Here is a 19,942-nt window from a genome sequence, read left to right on the forward strand (position 1 = left end):
AAGAGTTCAGTTTTCAGAGTCTCATCAGATCTAGAGAAGTTTAAGAATCACTGTTGTAGAAGGGGAAAATCCCTGTACTCTTGTATTTAAATTTCAGTTCACTCATGTACAACAGCTTCGTGAAAAGCTGGTTGTTCAGTCTTCAAAAATAACATAGGAGAAAGTTTTTGCTTTTTTACTTCTCCTTATAAGTGATCTCCTTTTAATATTGACTAAAAATCTAAGTAACCTGGTCAATTATCTTTAGTTTTTAAAGGTATCCGGGTTTTCTTTTTGTTTTTAATAATAGCTCAGCTGATGATTAAAAAATTAAATATTAGATGACAACTTCACAAGACTTTTCTGGGTTATCTTTCCTCAGTGAAGAATACCTTAAAAAAGTTAGATGACCCTTATCTTCTTTCAAAAAGAAGAGATAAACATTTTTTATCTATTTCACAGAAACACCTTACAATGATGATTACGATTAAGTAGTACTGATTGAACTTCTACAACATAATTGCTTTCTAATCATAAGATTACTACCTAGGAAATAAAATTCAAGAGGTTACAATGATAATTCGTAAACTGCAGTTGACATTTACATCTTCAATTAAGACCTGGGTTCTTATGCTCCAGAGACATGAGTTCAAACCTCTCTTCAGCTTTGTATTTCCAAGCGAGGATGGTCAAGTTGCTCACCATCGCTAAGCCTCAGCTTCCTAAAAAACTGGGGATTAAAGAATTTATCTTCTAGGGTTGGCATGTTACCTGGATATTCACACAATAACTACTGCTTTTTACAAGTCAAAGAGTAGAAGACATAGCACATAGTGGTTTATTCCATAAAAAAAGAACAAGCAATGTTTTCTTTATGATAAGATTAACATGCTTGGTAATATAACAAGCCTTCTAGTTGACAGTTTTCACAAATACTATTTCCAATACACTTCTGTCCTTTCTTTGAATACTAATAGTCCTAAATTTAGCTTTAAATAGAGAAATTTCTACTGGCCATTAGAGCAGAAATTAAAATGCTAAGTATTGCAAACGAATAAAAATAAACTTTTAAAACCTTCCAACTACGAAAACATTGTTCTTCAAGGGTCAGGCATTCTGGGAGACTTCTGCTTTTAAAGAGATGATTTGCTTAGAAAAGCTTAGAGTTCATCTAGAAAACGGAAAGACTCGGAAAATCCAATCCTCCATTTTAATGCAGTGGTAATTCTACTTGAAGAAAACTATATTTGAAAAAGAATAAAAATTAAAATTATTCAAAACTGTCCATTCAAACTGTGAAAATTTGTTATATGAGGATATTTTTATAATCTCCCATTATGTTAAACTCCAAGAGTGATATAATATTAACATAACCTACTTAAAGTGCCTATCACAAAACCAGGAAAACCAAGAATTTCTGAGTTTTACTCTATTCTACTGATATTATGGACCCTGACCTTGAAAAGACAGAGTAGTTTCACATTTACAAGATGGAGCTGGGACAGCCATCTGCCTTGTAAAAGCATTTTTTTGAGAAAAACAAATAATTACTCAATATAAATTTGAAGTCTAAAAGGTTTATAAAGCAACTAACGCATTTAATTGAATTTCCCCAGATGAAGGAAGAACATCACCACAAATGAAGTGAACAACAGGAAAAAGAAAAATGGAAATTAATTTGAACTATTTCAATATTTGGACTCCTCCTTACATGAACAGTTACAACATTATAAGCTGCAGCCTAACTGTCATCTAGATGCAAGTTCTAGAAGTTTGATTCATTCTGTTCCCAGATACTTGACCCTTTTTTAGGTAGGTCTGAGTTTGCCATTTAAAACAAGTCTTGCAACATTTTTTAGAAACAAAGCAATATGTTCCATAAATAGATGAACGATTATGCTGAGTAAACATGCCAGAAGGATTTCAAATGAAAACCATGGGGATTATAGGGGCAGGACAAAGTGTCCAAGAAGAAATTAAAAAAAAAAATAAATGACATTAAAGTCTAAAGTCATAAGTCATGTGCTTCTGTAACATAACAATCATCCCAAGCAAACCAACTTAAAGTTTGTGGGCACAGTAAGAGTTGCCATCTAACGCAAAGGAGGAAGTGGCAGAGCCTGCGAAGGAATGATTTCAGCTGAAGAAATTAGTGTGAGCGCAAGGCAAAAATGTACTATCAATCCACTTTCTTTCTCTCAAATAAAATGTACCAAGCAAATTTCTCTCATTCTATACAACCTCTGTTAGTCAAGACATGACTGAATTATTCCAAAATATGCAACCTTAAGAAGTACTGTTATGGAATAAAAGAATTTCAGAGCTAAAAGGGCCTCTAAAGTTATTTAATTTAGTAGTTCTTATCTTTTCAGGGAGTGGGGGTGACAGACTTCTCCGGGAAGCAGATGAAAGATAGGCACCTTCTTCTCAGAAATGTACTGTAGGCAGGCACACATAGGCATAATTTGGAATTCCATTTTACAAGGCATTGATGTTTATGAATTCTGGACTAAGAACTATTGATCATGTCCTTGTTCTTCATTTTAAAAACCAGAAATGGAATCCTGGAAAGATTGAGATTTATTTATCCAAGGTCACACAGCAAGGTAATAGCAGAGCTGGGATTCAAACATCGTGTACTCCTAGAGACTTCAAGGTGCTCTCCCTCACTGTCCTTTAGAGAGAGGCTGTAATGATCTATGCCCATAAAACTCAAAAGTCACTCATGTGGCTGTTTGAATTAGTGAAATTAATGAATTTTAGTCTAAGGATGGGAACACAGCTTCTTTTCTTTTCCTTTTTTTTTTTTTTTAAAGCCTACAGCATCTGGTATTCCTAGGTACAGCTTCTTTCCAAACCTGGAAAAAAACCCCAGCATTATAAGTATTATGGCCTCAGCAGTCCTGGCACTGCTGTGCAAATAATTATCATCCGGGATGCAGGTCAGAAACACTAGGGTCCCTCCACCCCATTTCTACAAGTTGAGACTTGGCATTTTTGAGGTAGGATTGTGGGGGCCCTGACAGCTGTACTTTTAATAAGTACTCTAAGAGATGACATTGGATGGTTCTCAAGCAGTGGCTTTCAATAAACTCAACTCTTATTTGGAAACCTAGATACATGTAAAAGCAGAGCAGCTGGGTGGGCTCTAGGACCTGTTTGAAAACTACTGTTTTAGAAGACACAGCACTGGCAATGGGACTGGAGCTCAGCTTCACCACTCTTGGGTCTCGGTTTTTTTAATTTATAAAATAGTTTGTCTTGAAATCCCTCTCAGCTCCAGTATCCTATGAGCCCACCATTACTACCAATATTTATGGCTAATAGCAGGTATGCGCTATGTTTCTAGCACTGTTCCATTAATTTATTTAATCCTTGTAATCTCTCTACAAGGTTAAGTACTATTAATCAATTATACTGATGAAGAAACTGAGGCATAAAGAGGTTATATGATAATAACTGTGGTTAAAAAAATTATATATGAATTCTCTTATTTAATCTATACCAAAAAATTAGGAAGTAGGAAGTGAGATTTAGAAAGGTAGTTACTTATCCAAGATCAAAGAGCTAGGAATTAAAATTCAGGTCTGCCTGATTCCAAAATCCATTCTCTTAACCAACATATTAGCACAGGTCGAGTCCTATGTTATACCATGACATTTGTAAAATGGTATCCATTTATGTGTTGTTTTTAGTGGTGTTAGTGATATGCATTCATATATTCACAGAGATGACTTTCACTCTGAGATCAGAAATTATTTTATATTTTTCTATTGCCTACTACTCAATAAATAAAGGCTATGCATTATGTAGGTCTTTATTCAATTAGAAGTGATCTTCTGCATCCAATTTTTTACTATCTTCATTTTTTCCCCCACAAATCTGAATAAACATGCTAATTTCATTAGATGAACTCTTGAAATTAAAAGGTTTCCCCCTGAGTCAGTTGCTGGAAGGGAGGAAAAACAAACCTTTTTTCAGTTTAATAATTTCATATTTGCCCTTAGGGCAAGGAACTATATTTTAGTACCAATATTAATAAGCAACCTTTGTAGGTGCTTCTTTCTCTTCAGTGCTTCTTGCCATTTTTCATTGTATCAACTGATAAGTAACAGATGAAAAACAGGGGGATGGTTAAAGACAAAATGAAAAATCTTGGAAAATGCTTATAGTATCTACTTACACCACTTGAAAATATGCATTTGACATTTCACAGGTAGTTGTAGTCATGAAGTAGTATTACTAAAACACTTAGCAAAAAATAATGCCTACAGGTAATTTTTCTTAAATATTACATTAATCTTGAATATGCTGCCTGTGGTCAGGTGCACCATCATCTTCCAACTGTGATTCAGTGACCACATATTTGAAATTTGCTCCCCAGGACCACTGCAGATTGCCCCAGCTCATTCTCAGCTCCACAGTTATACCAACAGCTCCATGAGAGTTCTCATTACCCAACTGTGATCTACTTTAACATATTTTGGGGACTCATATTAATCTGACATCCATATAAATTTGTACGACATATATAAAACTACTCATAAAAACAACTGAGATTAAATCAGAGTCAAAACACTTCGGTTTCTAAAGTTTGACAGAATACACCATCTAGAGCAATAGATCTTAAACTTCCTTTCAGAAATATCTTAAAAATGTAGATGCCTGGAGTCCTTCCTCAGACCTATCGAATTAGTATGGTCCAGACACCTGTAATTTTAATAAGCGCCACAGGTGACTACAATTCTCAGACCTGGTGGAGTACATCCTTATTTCTTTCATTCGTCGAACTGACATTTAAAGAGTGCCTTCTACTGATAAAAAATTTAGAATATAAACATATATTTTCTTTTTAATATAGTTTCTTGGGTCACAAACTAATAAGCAAATTAAAAAAGAGGACCATGATCTATGCTTTTTAAAAAAATACTTCCCCTTCATTCCCATCCTAATACCCAATATCTAGTCGGACACACAGTAGGCATCTGTTGCACTGCTTTGGTCACCAGCCCCTCAGATAAAACATGTTAATACATCTTCAGGTATTGCATCAGAGAATATTTTTAAACTTGCAGCCTCTGGGTGTCCTTCTGAGGAATCTTCATAAATTGGGAGTGGGGGGCTGGTGGGTGGGTGCCTGTGTGTTACTAATTCTGCACTGAGGCTAAGCAATACGCCTCGGACCGTAGCATTAAATTTGTTTTGAAGTTCAGCTATGAACCTACAATAAAAATATAAACCAGGAAATGTATATCAAGAGTAGGAAAGATAAAGATCTCAACATACATACTTTTCTTTCTTTCTACATGTTACTACCCCCGTTTTCCATCATTCCTAATCTCGCATCACCTGTTCCCTACATAATATTCAAATAAGTGAGTGCCACTTGGCTATTTTGAACCAGGAGCTTATAAAAAATGCCTCTCAAGCTTTGTTCATCCTGGAATCATACTCTGTAGCACAAATGAGCATGGAAAATCTTCCCTAGATGACAAGAGTTGGGAACAATGCATTCCAGATGTTGCATTATGCCCTCTCTCTCTCTCTGGTCTGCATTTTAAGAAGAGCATGGCATGACTTACGGCAGTAGTGACTTACGGCACCAGTGTGAAATGGCCCTTGCTAAGGAAAGAGTTCCAATGTGGCAAATGTGGGAGATGAGTCTGGTCAACATTTGAGCAACAAATGACTTGTCCAACTACATTCACTGAGGGAGCAAACACACACTCACATGTCTTCAAGCTGTTGGAAAGGGGAGGATGGCCATCTCAGCTCTCTTTTTGTTAGGCTTGTTAAAGAAGAGTAGGAAGGCATGTGGAGGGGAAATAAGACATGCTGCGAAACCCACTGAAGAGGTAATGGGGAACAAGCTATAGCTGGCACATCGGCACATAGAGAACTCTCCAGTGTCCTTCACTGCCTGTGAATGAGATGAAAATACCAGCAAAGAAACAAAATCACTGCAGTGGTGCGCCATGGGCCAATTTTACCAACAGATCCTCTATGACTTTAAATATCTCCCTACCTGCTCTCTCTAGAAGTCCCTTAGATACCTCAGTAATTTCTTTCCTTGTCTTAGAAAATTACCAATTTGAGGCCAAAAAAAAAAAAAAAAGCTTTTTCAAAAGGCACAAGAAAAAGAGTCACAACTATTGAAAGCATTCCTTACTCACCAATTTTGTAACGTCTTTCACATCATCAGTGATGCGGTTCGTGCAGATCCCTGTAGTTTTGACGAGGGGATTAAATAGGAGCAATTGAAGATAAATGCAAGTGATAATCCAAGTCTAAATAAAAAGAGAAAAATTGCTGGTGACCATCAATTAAAGTTCATATTCACTTAAACTATTAACATCTTGTGCCTTAATGTGGAAAATGCAATCTACCAATTTTTTTTTTTTTTTAATGCTACTGGCTTAAATACAATTAAATGCTGAGCATTCAAACTATGCTTACCAAAGTTTTAAAAAATTCTCCATTAAATATGGTTTGGATCTTTCATTTCAATGACATTATTGTTAACTTCTGTCAAAAGCTTTCTATAGCCAGTTTCCTAATGGCAATTAGGAATGAAGTTGCAGCAACATGTAAAGGATTTATCACTTAAGGTGTTTTTTCAAAACCAGGGAATGCATTAAATTCATACCTTAAGGCACCAAATGAAACTTTCTCTACTTTAAATGTGGACTCTTTGGCAAGTAGCAGCATAACCTTGAGCAGTGCTTTAATATAATAATCTATAACAGTACATCAAGATAAAGTGAGGAAGAGAGAGATATTTTTAGATCTAGGATAGAATTTAATGTAATTTGTGAGACACCAAAAAAAAACCAAACATAGTTTTGAATCACAGCTTTTTAGCTATTTAAGAAGGAAAAATATTTCCTTAGTCAATAAGACAACATTCTTGAACCCTAGTATAAAGGAACCTCACACACACACACACGCACGTGTGTGCGCATGCACACCTCTTTGAAAATAACGCTTTCAACCATGTATTATAGTTACTTTCATGCATGACTTATGTTTTATTACATTATATTTAGGTTTTTAAGAAATTGGGCAACTGATATTTTTGGTATCTTTACAATATATGACACAGCACCTTGTACATAAAATGCCCTTAATAAATACTTGCTGGATGAATCAGTGACCAGGATAAAAACAGTTCCATACTTCAAACTAAATATCTACTTATTGAACATGTATCATGAGACAGGGACTGTGCCAGTCACTAGAGAAAACAAAGGTGATGAATATGCCCTTGAAACTCGGAGGCAGGTGAATAAATCACACCCACACCAGTGATAAATGATTTAGGAACACAAAGGAGGAAACAATTAATCAATTAATCTTAAGTGGGGAAATCTGTGGTTGGAAGACAGTGCCAAGAAAAGCCAGAGAAGAAAATGTGACTCTGGGTAGATTTTGGAGGACAAGGAGGAGTTTGCAAGAGTTGATATGGCAGGGAGATAAGTCCAGGAAAAAATAAACAGCATGAGCATAGGAATGGGGATGTAAATGTATTTTAAAATGTAAGAGATTTTTTATAAGTTAACATCTGTCTTTGGCATCTTTAAATTACACAAAAGCCCATCTGCCCATGCTAGAAATCTTTCCTACTTATGTAGCTAGCCGTGTATTAAAAGGAACTAGATTATTATTTTAAATTACTATCTGCAAGCTAACTAGATACTACACCAAATGATGATTATCATTTACTAAAATTTCTAAGACTACAATGATACCTACAAAGGTAGTAGTGGCTTATAAAAAAAAATTAAAACGCTTTTGTTGTTTTTCTACTGTGATCTTTTACCGGTAACCCTGCTTAACTTTGTTTAAGGCTACTTTGAGCTCTGTGGGGTCACACTCTGCATAGCTCTGCCTCCTTTGGACCAAAATGAAGATTAAATTGTGTGAAGGATTTCTGTGTTGGGGGTTTTTCTTTTCGGGCAATGCCAACATATAAAATCTCCTCTAATAACAGTCTTCTTTCATATATGTAAATATAATTGATTAAATTCAAGCTTTCTTGAAACCTATTTGATTTCATTAACCAATGTCGCCTCAATAATTTTTTTAAAAATTTAAAAAAATAAACTCAAGCTTTCTTTTATATTGTCATTGCTACCTAACTCCACCACGTCCCACCCCTCTCCAACCTTGAAATACATTTCTGCAAAACTCTCTTTTGTGATATGACTTGGGAATCCTCCCTAAGGATCTTTGTAAGTGGCCAATCTCATTAACAACCATACTCATACTCTAAGCTCCAAGAAATATAAAGGCAGAAATTCTGTTACTTCTCTTCTCCATGCCCTATGCTTGGCACTGAAGAAATATTAAACAAACATTTGTTCACTCACTCGTTCATTCAGAAAATATTTACTATCTAGTGTATGCCAGGCACTGTTCTAGATGTCTGGGATATATCAGTAAAAAAAAAAAAAGTGGGAAGGGGGGCAAAAATTCCTGCCATCATAAGGCTTACCTTCTAGCGAGGGAAGGCAGACCATAGCCAATAAACATAAGTAACTAGATTGTACAGAATGTCAAAAGCTGCTAAGTGCCATGGAAAAAAAGAAAAATTAGATCAAAGTAAAAGAAACTGGGATTATAAATGCCTATCCTGCTCTACTAGCAGTGGTGGTCTTAGGTTCAAATTGACAATCACACTCAGGAGGCACTGGAGGCGTCATCCAGCACCAAGTGTACCACTGAGCTTTAAGAAAGGATGCAACACGTGACAAAAGAGCATGCAAAGCACCAGTACAGCAGAGGTCTCATGACTCCCAGGCAGTTTCTAATGTCCACATGTTGCTGCATACTTGGGATGGGTGTGGTAATGACAGATGATGTTGGGTGGGCAGGACCACTTTAGGGGCTTATATCTTACTAGTTGAGTAGCCCCTCAGGGGCACGTGATGAACTTCCATTCATTCTCCATCACAGCTACCTCCCACCAGTACCAGTCTTAAAAATAAAGTACATACAGGTGTTAGTTCTGCTACCTAGAAACTTCGGCAGGATTCTCTTGAAGTAAAGCTAATTCTCTTACAAACTGCTTGAGTTCTTGTTGCAAAGAGGACCGCAGAGAGGGTCAGATCCCCAGGGCATCCTGAGTGTACGGAAAAGGCCACAGAACTAGCTATGACCAGAAAGAGACTATAATGTGTGGAGAAACAGCTTGAAATTGTAAACAGGGTGATATTTGATGATGTCTCATTGAGAAGGCAATATTTTATCAAAAATTGGATAGAGCTAGGGGAGTGATCCACACAGCTATCTGTGGGAAGAGTACTGCAGAAAGAGAAAAAGCTGGTGCAGAGGTTCGAAGGTCTATTAAAGGAATCTGCTTTATTTTAAAAACAGCAAGAGTAACCACTCCCCTCCCTCCACTCCTGCTTGGCAGAGAGAGAATGGAGAGACCAGATCGTGTAAAAACATCATATGGACTTTTGATTTTTGTTATTAATGAAACAGGATCCATTGCAAGCTTTTGAGCAGAGGGGAGATATAAATATATTTTGAAATTTTTGAAAAAGACCGGTAGTTTCTTACAAAACGCATACCATACACGTACCACATAATCCAGCAATCACGCTCCTTGATATCTACCCCAAGGAGCTGAAAACTTGTGTCCACACAAAAACCGGCACACTGATTTTTTAGCAACTTACTCATAATTAACAAAACTTGGAAGCAACCAAGATGTCCTTCAGGAGATAAATGGATAAAATGTAGTGCATCCAGACAACTGAATATTATTCAGCACTAGAAAGAAATGAGCTATCAAGATATAAAAACATATGGAGGAAACTTAAATGCATATTACTAAATGAAAGGCCACTCTGAAAAGGCTACATACTTAAGATTCCAACTACTCTGACATTCTGGAAAAGGTAAAATTATGAAAACAGTAAAAATATCAGAGATTTCAGGAGTTGGAGGGGGCGGGATAAATAGGCAGAGCACAGAGAATTTTATGGCAGTAAAAATATTCTGTATGATACTAAAATGATGGATACATGTCATTATACATTTGTCCAAACTCACAGAATGTACAACACCAAGAATAAACTCTAATGTTAACTATGGACTTTGGGTGGTTAAGATGTGTCAGTGTAGGTTCATCAATCACATCGAGTGTGATCGTCACATCAGTGTAGGTTCATCAGTTGCTGGGGGATGTTGATAATGGGAGAGCCTAAGCACATGTTGGGGCAGGAGGCATGTGGGAAATTTCTGATTTTGCCGTGAACCTACAACTGATCTAAAAAAATAAAGTCTTAAAAGAGTGTACTTTGATGAATGTGGCCAGAACAGACTTTAGGTTAATAAGAGGCAGAAACAAAGAGACCGATTAGGGGCTACTGCTCTAATCTAAGCAAGAAAGGTTAGTAGCAGTGCACTGACCAGAGTGGTTATATTCTGGTTGTCTCCTGAAGGCTGAGACAGTAGAATTTTCTGACAGTTAGAATGTGATCTGAAAGAGTCAAAGATGACTCCAAGGATTTTGGCGTGTGCAACTGGAAGGATAGTGTTGTCATCAACCGACATGGAGAAGGCTGAGGGTAGAGAAGGTTTGCAGGGCAAAGGACAGATCAGGAGTTAAGTTTTGAGTGTGCAAAGTTGGAAACATCTTTGAGATTTCCAGTGATGATTAGATCAGGATATTTGAATCTAGATTAAGGAGGGAAGTTAGGGCTGGATATATACATCTGATAGCCTTTGATATATAACTGGAATTTTAAGCAGAAGAGTATGTGATACCACCAAAGGAGTGAGTACAAATAGTAAAAAGAACAAAGGACCGAGTCCTCCAGTGCTCTAACCTTAACAGGTCTGGTTAAAGATTGAAACCTAACAAAGGAGCTTGACAGAGAGGCCAAAAAAGTAGAAGAAACCAAGTTTTGTTTTGTTTTTTAAATGTACCTTAAAGAGAAGGAAGTTAAACTATGTCAAATACTCATAATAAGTCAAGTAAGATGAGGACTGAGAAATGATCAGGATTTAGCAGAATAGAGGTCATTGGTGACATTAAGAAAAACATTTTTATTAAAGCAGTTATGGGAAAAAGCTATTCTGGAGTGGGTTTAAGAGAACATGAGAGAAGACTAATTATAAACAGGGAATACAGACAAATATTTTAAAGAATTGTCCTTCAAAAGAGAGAAATGATTAAAAACAAAGTAGGATGCTAGCAAGGAATTGGATGTGTGTGTTGGGGGACGGGGGTGTAAGATGGTAGAAATACCAGGAGGTCCATACGCCTTGTGGGGATGATCCATGGGGAGGGCGCAACTGGCGATGTGGATCAAAAGAGAGGGAACTCCTTGAGCAATGTCCTTGAGAAGGCAAGAAGGGGTGAGATCTAGCACTCAAGTAGAGGGCAGTATCAATATTATTTTTTGCATCAGTTGTATATAAACATCTGTAAAAATATGATTTTGCTCTTGGTATAGGAACCTATTTCATCAAGGCTAAAATTAAATCTCTTAATATATTCAAATATTGCAGACAAACCTATATTTCTTGAAACACTTTATTTTAAAGCTATTAAATAAACTCATATTTTAATTTAATTCTGTATATACTTTGCTACTGGTGAGGAATATTCACCTTTCGTAAAATTCGACAACTCACTCTGGCATAAGTCAACATGAGGACTGAGGAGCAGAGGAGAAATGTTCTGAGAAGTCTGCAGAGCAGCAGCAACACTTCTTTTATTGGTAGTCTTGGGAGAGGGCTGAAATGCAGAACTTCTTTATATGGAAGAGTAATTTTTCAGTAGTGATTATTCTATACAGAAATCTTTATAATATATAGTACACACGCTTCCCTGATTTCAGTGGGTAGAAATTTTAAAGTCTGCTTTTCTTTGATGATTCAGGTTCATCATGTAAAGCGAAGACTAAGAGAAATAAGCCAGACACAGAAAGACAAATATTGCACGATCTCACCTATATGTAGAATCTTAAAAAAAAAAAAAAAAAAGTAGAACTCAAAGTAACAGAACAGAACAGAATGGTGGTTACCACAGGGTGGGGAATGAGGGAAAAGAGAAGATATTAATCAAATGATCCAAACTTTCAGTTATAAGATGAATACGTTCTGGAGACCTAATGTGCAGCATAGTGACTGTAATTAATCCTGTTATTATATACTTGAAATTTGCTAAAAGTAGATCTCAAAAGTTCTCAACACACACACACGTGCGCGCGGTCACTCTGTGAGGTGCTGGATATGTTAGATTATGATAATCATTTCACAATAGATGCATAAAACATCACATTGTACACCTTCAATATAATTTCTATTTGTCAATCATGCCACAATAAAGCTGGGGGGAAAAGCATCTTAGTTACATAGTTGCGACTGCCCTCTTCCAAGTAGCTCCAAAATACTGTACTTGTTTAAATGACTGGTTTTTTTAAATTTTTATTTTAGTTTTTGTCAGTTTCATTCTCAGTTTACCTGTTTATCCCAGACAGTCACACATGCAACATATTGTTACTGCTAACATGCCTATTGCTAGCCTCAAAAGTCTCGATGACAAACATAACACGTGGTCCATCATGGGTGCTAATGGTAGGCAGAATAATGGCAAAAAAGATGGCCGCGTCCTAATTCTTGGAACTTGTGAATATATTGCCTTATATGGCAAAATGGACTTTGCAGATGTGATTAAGTTAAGGACCTGGACATGGAGCCATTCTCATGCTAGCCTATTGCTAGCCTCAAAAGTCTCGATGACAAACATAACACGTGGTCCATCATGGGTGCTAATGGTAGGCAGAATAATGGCAAAAAAGATGGCCGCGTCCTAATTCTTGGAACTTGTGAATATATTGCCTTATATGGCAAAATGGACTTTGCAGATGTGATTAAGTTAAGGACCTGGACATGGAGCCATTCTCCTGGGTTCTCTAAGTCCAATCTAATCAGCTGGGTTCTTAAGAAAGAGAACCTTTCCCAACTCTGGTCAGAGAAATGCAATGATGGAAAAAGGGTCGGAAAGATGTGACATGGTAAGAACTTGACTTGCCATCACTGGCCCATAAGAGAAAGGAAAGAGGCCAGGAGTTGAGGAATGCAAGTTGCTTCTAGGAGCTATAAAAGGGTAAGAAAACAGTCTCCCTTAGATAAAGGCTTCAGAAAAGAACATAGTCCTCTAGATACCTTGATTTAAGCTCAGTAAACCCCATTTTGGATTTCTGAATCTCCAAAACTGTAATATAATAAACTTGTATTGCTTTAAGTCACTAAATTTGTGATAATTTGTCATGGCAGCAATAGGAAAATAAAGCAGAGCTCAATATTCAAGCTGTTCCTGGTCAGGAAAATAAACTTCCCTATCAGTATTCTGGGCCCCCGACCCCTGCTTTAAGCAAAGCAGCTCAGCTTTTTTTCTGTTTTATTTGTTCATGCTTCTGGGTAAGATTTTGTTTGAACAAAGGTTTCCAAGGACAAGAAAGTAAAAAAATAAAAAAGTTTTGAAAACCAGTGGTGTGATGGCAGAGTACAGAACATGTATCCAGAAAACCTCTGAGCCCCTTACAGTGTGACCTCAAACAAGCCAATTAATCTCTCCTCCTAGCTGTTTATAAGTCTCTTGAATGAGAATAAGAATAATTTTTCCCTCACCCACTTTGTAGAATGGTGATGAGAATCAAATGAAAACTTTTCAAACTGCAGGTGCTATGCAATTATTTGCTGTGTGGTTTATGGGTTTTGGATTGCTAAGAAACCAGAGAAACAAGTGCTCCAAAACCATTTGAATAAAACAGAGAAAGGACTTTAAAGAGTCAAGCCTCCATGGAAAAAAAAGAGTATTATTACCTTTAGTACATGGGTATTTTGATGTTAACTTTCACTTCAGATGCCTTTTCAATTTATTTCTTAGTTCTCAACTCTGTCTAGAGTAGCTTCTCTTAATAGACAATTAACTTCCAATTGAGATGTTCCAATATATCAACAAAATATATCTTTGTTTTCTCTCTTCCTCTTTCTCTAACTTCTGAAAACTCCAACAAGGGTATACAGGTGTCTAAATGTGTGGGTGTGTGTGCATACACACACCCTATTAGAGATAGAAAGTTGAAGCAAAATGTCCCTGTGTTTGGGACTTCTGCTCTAAAATGTATCTTTTCCATTTGGGTAATCGCTTCACTGTTTTTTTCTGTATCAGCCTCTGCTTCTGCATGACATTTTTCTTTGGCTACTTTGTTTTAGCATCATACAACTTTTCTCTCTAGGTCACGCTCATTGTATGATAACCTTTTATTCCATGATAACCTTTCACTGCACAGACACTAAGCTAATCTTATTGTCGGCAGTTCTAGTTTTGTTATGTTTTCTTTTTAACTTAGAGATGTTTTGTCAAGTGTCCCCCAAACTCCCTACAACGCACAAAATACCAATAACACTTGCATTGCTAAATGTTGACTTCAAATTATTAACCTAATGAAAAACTTGAGAAATCTGTACGTACTGTTAGAACTATGCAACAGAAACAGTCCTAGTAGAGGGAAGTAATAGTGACTGAAATTCATACTAAATTGTGAATGACCGATATAGCAAGGTCTTTTTCTGGGAGGAGATTTTAAAAGGGACAGATAATACTGGAAAGGTATTTAAAGGAGGAAGGAGAAGTTACCAGAAGATGAGGCTGGAGACCCTAAAGGCAAAGGTCTTACCTAAATCTCATTTTTGTGAGAATAAATCTCAGCAAACAGACCCCAGTGGAATCATCAGTTTTTCTTGAACATAAGAGTCTTCCTTATACTAAAAAGCCACATGCCAGGAAAAGGAGCTGGCAAAGCCTCCTAAAGCAAACTATTTACTTGATCTGAACATGTGTTATAACACAGAAGTGACTTTCCAGACTGCTTTCCTTTGCTGGAAATTAACATGTGTGCAGCCCAAGACCATCAGGAAAACATATGCTGTTCAAGAAACCACAAGATTCCAATCTTCTAAACTTGGAAAAAAAACAAAAAAACAAAAAACTTTTCTCTCTATAAGTGCGACAAGAGACTGTAAAATAAGCATTGCCAGGGTCCATATTACAGATCTCTCAAAGTCAAAAAGGTAGTGAAGTGTCTGTGCAACTCATTTTCTTTATGCACATCTACAAAATGGTACTAGGACTGCCCCGAACAAAACAGCAGCTGCTGCCAAAAACAACATCCATCTTCTCTTTAATCTCAAATGCCAGCTAGTGAAGCAGGCAGTTCCCTTGTAGCCCAAATGTGCTTTGGAAGAGAGCCAATTGGCTCGGCTACCCAGAGCCAGGAAAGCAAGTTACCAAGATACAGGTATAATAATTAGTCCTGAGTTCAGGTCTTCTGAGGTCATATGAACCATATCCTTCAAAAATAATCTTGAAGGAAACCAACAACAGATTCTTGTTCAATGTCAATAACCATAATCTACATGACCTCTTCTTTCAGGCTTTTGATTTTTAATTTACCATTAAACATTATAGAGAAGATACCTAATCCTCCTACACAGACTCTTCTCTAGTGATTGTTCAGTAATCTTAAAGGTGCAAAGAAAACAGATTTTTTTTTTTCTTTTTTAAACTGTATTGCTACCAGGAAAATAGATGTTAACAGCATAGCTAAGTGAAACTCAAACAACCTTAAGTCCAAATTGGTACAGTAAAATCTCATGAAGATACTCTTTCACCTCTTTCCATGTAGATTCTTTTGTGAAGAAATGAAATAAAAATATTTTAAAATATGGATAATCACTAAAATATGTGGTGAATATGCTCATATAACAAAAACTGAACATCTTAGGAAGAAATTACTTAATTTAAAAAGGCAGACAATGGTTTTAATGTAAAAGGGGAATTTAAGAATCTCAAGATATTCAGTCTATAGGAAAATCACCCTATAATATAGTCAGTCCTTACCCTAAAATGTAAATGCTATTTAAAGGAGAAATCACCCATGCAGACCGATTCCCACTAAGGGTCACATATAAGATGAGCAGTTCGCAGGTATCATTTCATATAACCTTCCCCTCAACCAGATGGTTATTATTATCCCATTTTGCTGGTGAGTAAAACAGAATTCAAAGAGATTAATAACTTCCTCGTGGCCACTCTGCTAGTAAATCCCCAGGCTGGGTTTAAACCAAGAACTATGCTATTCTGGAAGGAAAACTACTGGACCAGTCAGAAATAAAACCGATTTCATTTATATTTAATGAACTACTTAATTTTATTTAAAATGCCTATGCTATGGAAGGCATATAGGTCTTTTTATCTAACTCAGTTTCTAACTGAACCCACAATGCCACGTTATTAATAGGCTAGGTAAACAAGTAGTCCAGGTAAAAAGTTACACTTTGCTGTAGCTTTAAGAAAATCGTACAGCTAGAGGGAGGGGAGAAACCCAGAAAACAGAGTGGTACGTTTTCTTTCTGATAAAAAAAAAATTGAGTGCTTTCAGACTTTTAAGAGGAGCTAGTTATTAATTCAACGAACATGTATGAAGTACCTGATAAGTACAGAAGATAAAGACATAGAAGATAATAGTCTTTGGCCTCTGGAAGTTCAAATTACTAGAGACCACAGCAGTGAGAGGGGGAAGGCTCTGGAGGGACAGCTAAACCTGACTTTGGTGGGGAGTGGGGGGTAGGAAATTGCAGGAGGGGCTCAGAGATAGCTCCTGGGAGGAGAGGATATCTTCTTCAAAGGTTAAGTAGGAAGTAGCCAGATCAAAGGGAACTGGGGTAAAGACCCCTGACAGAGGAAGTAGCAGATGCCCAGAGAAGTGAAGGAACAAGCATTTCCACAAAACTTCATGTTTATAATATCATTGAAAAATGAGTTACAAAGAATAAACAATAACATATAAGGCTAAAGAAATATACAGAGGCCCTCTCAATTTTGCTAATTGACTTGGATTTTATCTTACAGGCACTGGGGAGCTCCTGAAAGACTTTAAGTAGGGGAGTATCACGAGCTGATTCATTTTTTAAAGGTTTATCGGGCATCAGAATGAAGGACAGACTGCGGGGAGGCAACAAGCCTGAGGCCAGTTAGGAGGTCACTGCAGACCCCCAGAATTGACATGAGGAGAGCCCCAACTAAGCAGTGGCAGTGGGAATAGAGAGAAACAGACAAGTTCAAGAGAATATGAAAGTAGAATGGAAGGACTTGGGTGACTGACAGAAATTGAGTGGGATAAAAAAGAAGGAGTCCACAAATGACTTCCAGGTTCCGGTTTGGGGGACGGGAAAAAAGTGGTGCTATTCACTGAGCCAGGATTTTCAGGAGAGGTGGGAGCTGGCAAATGGAAGTTATCACCAAAAACCCTGAAGAAAACCACCACCACCACACCAGGAGGAGAAAGAACTATCTGCAAAGAGGATTAGAGAATGAGAAGCCAAATACAAGAGAGGCAAATCAGTTGATTGTGAGGTACTGTGGCCAGTGGAAAAGAACGTACAAAAGGGATAATATGACCAATAAAATAAGCACTAAATGATGTCAACCTGATGGTTGTTGAAGATCACCTTGATGGTGACAGTTTCCATGGAGTGAGTCAGACTATAGTGGATGGATCACAGGGGTAAATGGAAAAGGAAGAAGACAGCAAATAATATCTGGAACGGCTAGAAAGTTAACTTCAGTCTTGGTAGAAGGGAAAGTAGCTCTGAAAGGGTCGTGCTAAAATGATTAAGCCTTCCTCTTTCTTAAATGGTCTGTTCATGAAGACAACTTATTTGTAGTTAATGAGAGCCATGTGAGCTCAGAGGCTTTGCTATTATGTAAAGATAGTTACAAATAACTTCTACCTCAGGCTAGAATCAAGGGCCTAGGTGCTCAAGTTTTGCTATTATTTTCGATAAGAGACATACATGATAGAATAAGCATTTGTGCCAGCAGTAGAGATTATTGCCTTCGAAATAATGGTAACATTATAAGTACAGGTCTTTAGCATTTATATAAGAGCAGAGAGAGAGAAAACATCCCCCTAAACAGTATAATCCTTTGTATTTCAGAAATGCCAGTCGATGACTAATTCTAAACAGTTTTATGAAGATGATGCTATGTAACAAACTGAGTAAGTCTAGAAACTGGTGGATGCTAGTTCAATATTGAACCTAGATTTACATATATGTTGCCAGTTCCTTTTGCTATAAGTATACATTTTCAAAGAAATGAGAAGCCACCAGCACTGGCCAAGTATAGGAACACACACACACACATCCCACACACACACAAAAAAATTCATGACAGTTCTTAAATTCACATACCCATCTTCAACACTTTACGGACACTGGTTCTTTTTTGGATAGCACTGTTCACTATTATGTCAAATAGTTGCTCTTAAAATTGAACCACCATGACAAGCTTTCCAAAATCAGCTACGAAAACATAAATCATGATTTATACTCTTCAAACTACGTGACTCACTCCTGAAAGTGTAATTTCATCAAAATCAAAAGCTCTGTATTTCTTCAAATTCTGTAAAATCTTTTGAATTCCAAACAATTGAGATATGAAAAATGAGTGTAGGGCTGCAGCTGCTATCTGATGCTATGTGCTGCATTTGGACTGAACTTCCTAGGACTTCTTGTGTATTTTCCCCTATGGCTGTAATTAAATATGCTCAGATGTCTTGTCAGATCAGCTACTATGAGTCTGACATGTCTGGTCTCATAGGGCCTTTAAATTTTAAGAAAACTTAATCCCAGGAAGCAGTTCAGGAAATCTCCAATGAAGTTTTTTTCCTATCTGGGTACCTGATCACATTAAAATAAATCTATGTCCTAGGCTTTAACTGTTTCCAAATAGCATCAAAACAAGTGGGGTTAAATTAAGCATGAGCTCAAAGAGCACTCACAATCTTAATCATTTTCTTTATCACATCTGATGACAAGCTCCATTTCAAATATATACAAATTATGCAATGTATGCTGGACATACCAACTGCCTTTGGTTAAACAGAATAAACTATTGAAATGTTCCCCCCTTTTGTGGAAGGTTCACTGACTGCAACAAGGGAAGCTGACTGCCTTACTTTTAAATCAAAGTGTAACCATCAGAGGCGTTTACTTAGAATGCAGATTCCTGGGCATCAGAGTGAGTAGTATCCAATTTTCTGAAGATACATCTCAGGAACGTACACTTTTAACAAGCCTGTCATGTGATCCTTACTCTTTAAAGTCTGAGACAGGTTTTCTTTTAGGCTCTACTGTTCATGGGTGCCATATCAATAGGGAAAACAAATAAAAATATCTAAAAAGGTATATACAAAGTTGCATTTGGTTAAAGGGCTACACATTAGATGCTCCTAAATTAGAGGAACTTGAAAAAAGAAAAGTTAAATGTAGTGAGTGTGGAAGTATCCTGTAAATTGGCTCTTGCAATTCCCATTCCAAACCCTTCTGTACTGCAGTGGCTGCAAAACTAAAATCTCCATTTTTCCAACTCCTTTGCAGTTAGTTACAGTTGCAGATGTAACAGGTTTTGTCAGTCAGGCACAACTCTGCAGGTTTGACAAGAGAAGGAAATCCTTGACATGAGAAGATGGAGGCTGAAAATGCATTTTGCCAGGTTAGGTGGTTGGTAGTAGGGGCAACAAGACCATGCAATTAGCAGTCACAGCGTCCTAGCTGTAGCAACTTTACAGACAGCAGTGGACTTAACTGGGTTCTAGATGACAGTGTTCTGGAAACTCAGCCTATTCCTCTAGCCCTCCCAGTGGTTTTATAAGCCATCAAATACATTTCAATATATCTCATTCTGCTTAAACTTGCTAAAGTGGATTGTATTTTCTGCAACTAAACCTTCAGCAATACTAGGAGAAAAGAACCCAAGTTACTAAGTGTTTATTTCTCATAAAGGTTAGTCTAAACTTTCAAAATTCAAATTGTAAAATGAGGACCACGTTAAATATTTTTAAGAGCAATTTTTAATTGGCAATCCATGGGAATG

General features: G+C 37.0%; 1 protein-coding gene across 3 annotated transcripts in view; it reads right to left on the bottom strand.

Moving 5' to 3' along the window:
• Nucleotides 1–19,942, bottom strand: part of KITLG (KIT ligand) — an 83,722-nt gene that overhangs the window by 41,592 nt on the left and 22,188 nt on the right. For all 3 annotated transcript variants that reach the window (XM_006923813.3, XM_006923812.3, XM_025040997.1), the window contains one exon: nucleotides 6,153–6,266. In XM_006923813.3, the coding sequence (XP_006923875.1) occupies nucleotides 6,153–6,266 (114 nt within the window). The remainder of the gene's footprint in view (nucleotides 1–6,152; nucleotides 6,267–19,942) is intronic.

The sequence above is a fragment of the Pteropus alecto genome, unplaced genomic scaffold (genome assembly GCF_000325575.1).
Source record: "Pteropus alecto unplaced genomic scaffold, ASM32557v1 scaffold76, whole genome shotgun sequence".
Lineage (NCBI taxonomy): Eukaryota > Metazoa > Chordata > Mammalia > Chiroptera > Pteropodidae > Pteropus > Pteropus alecto.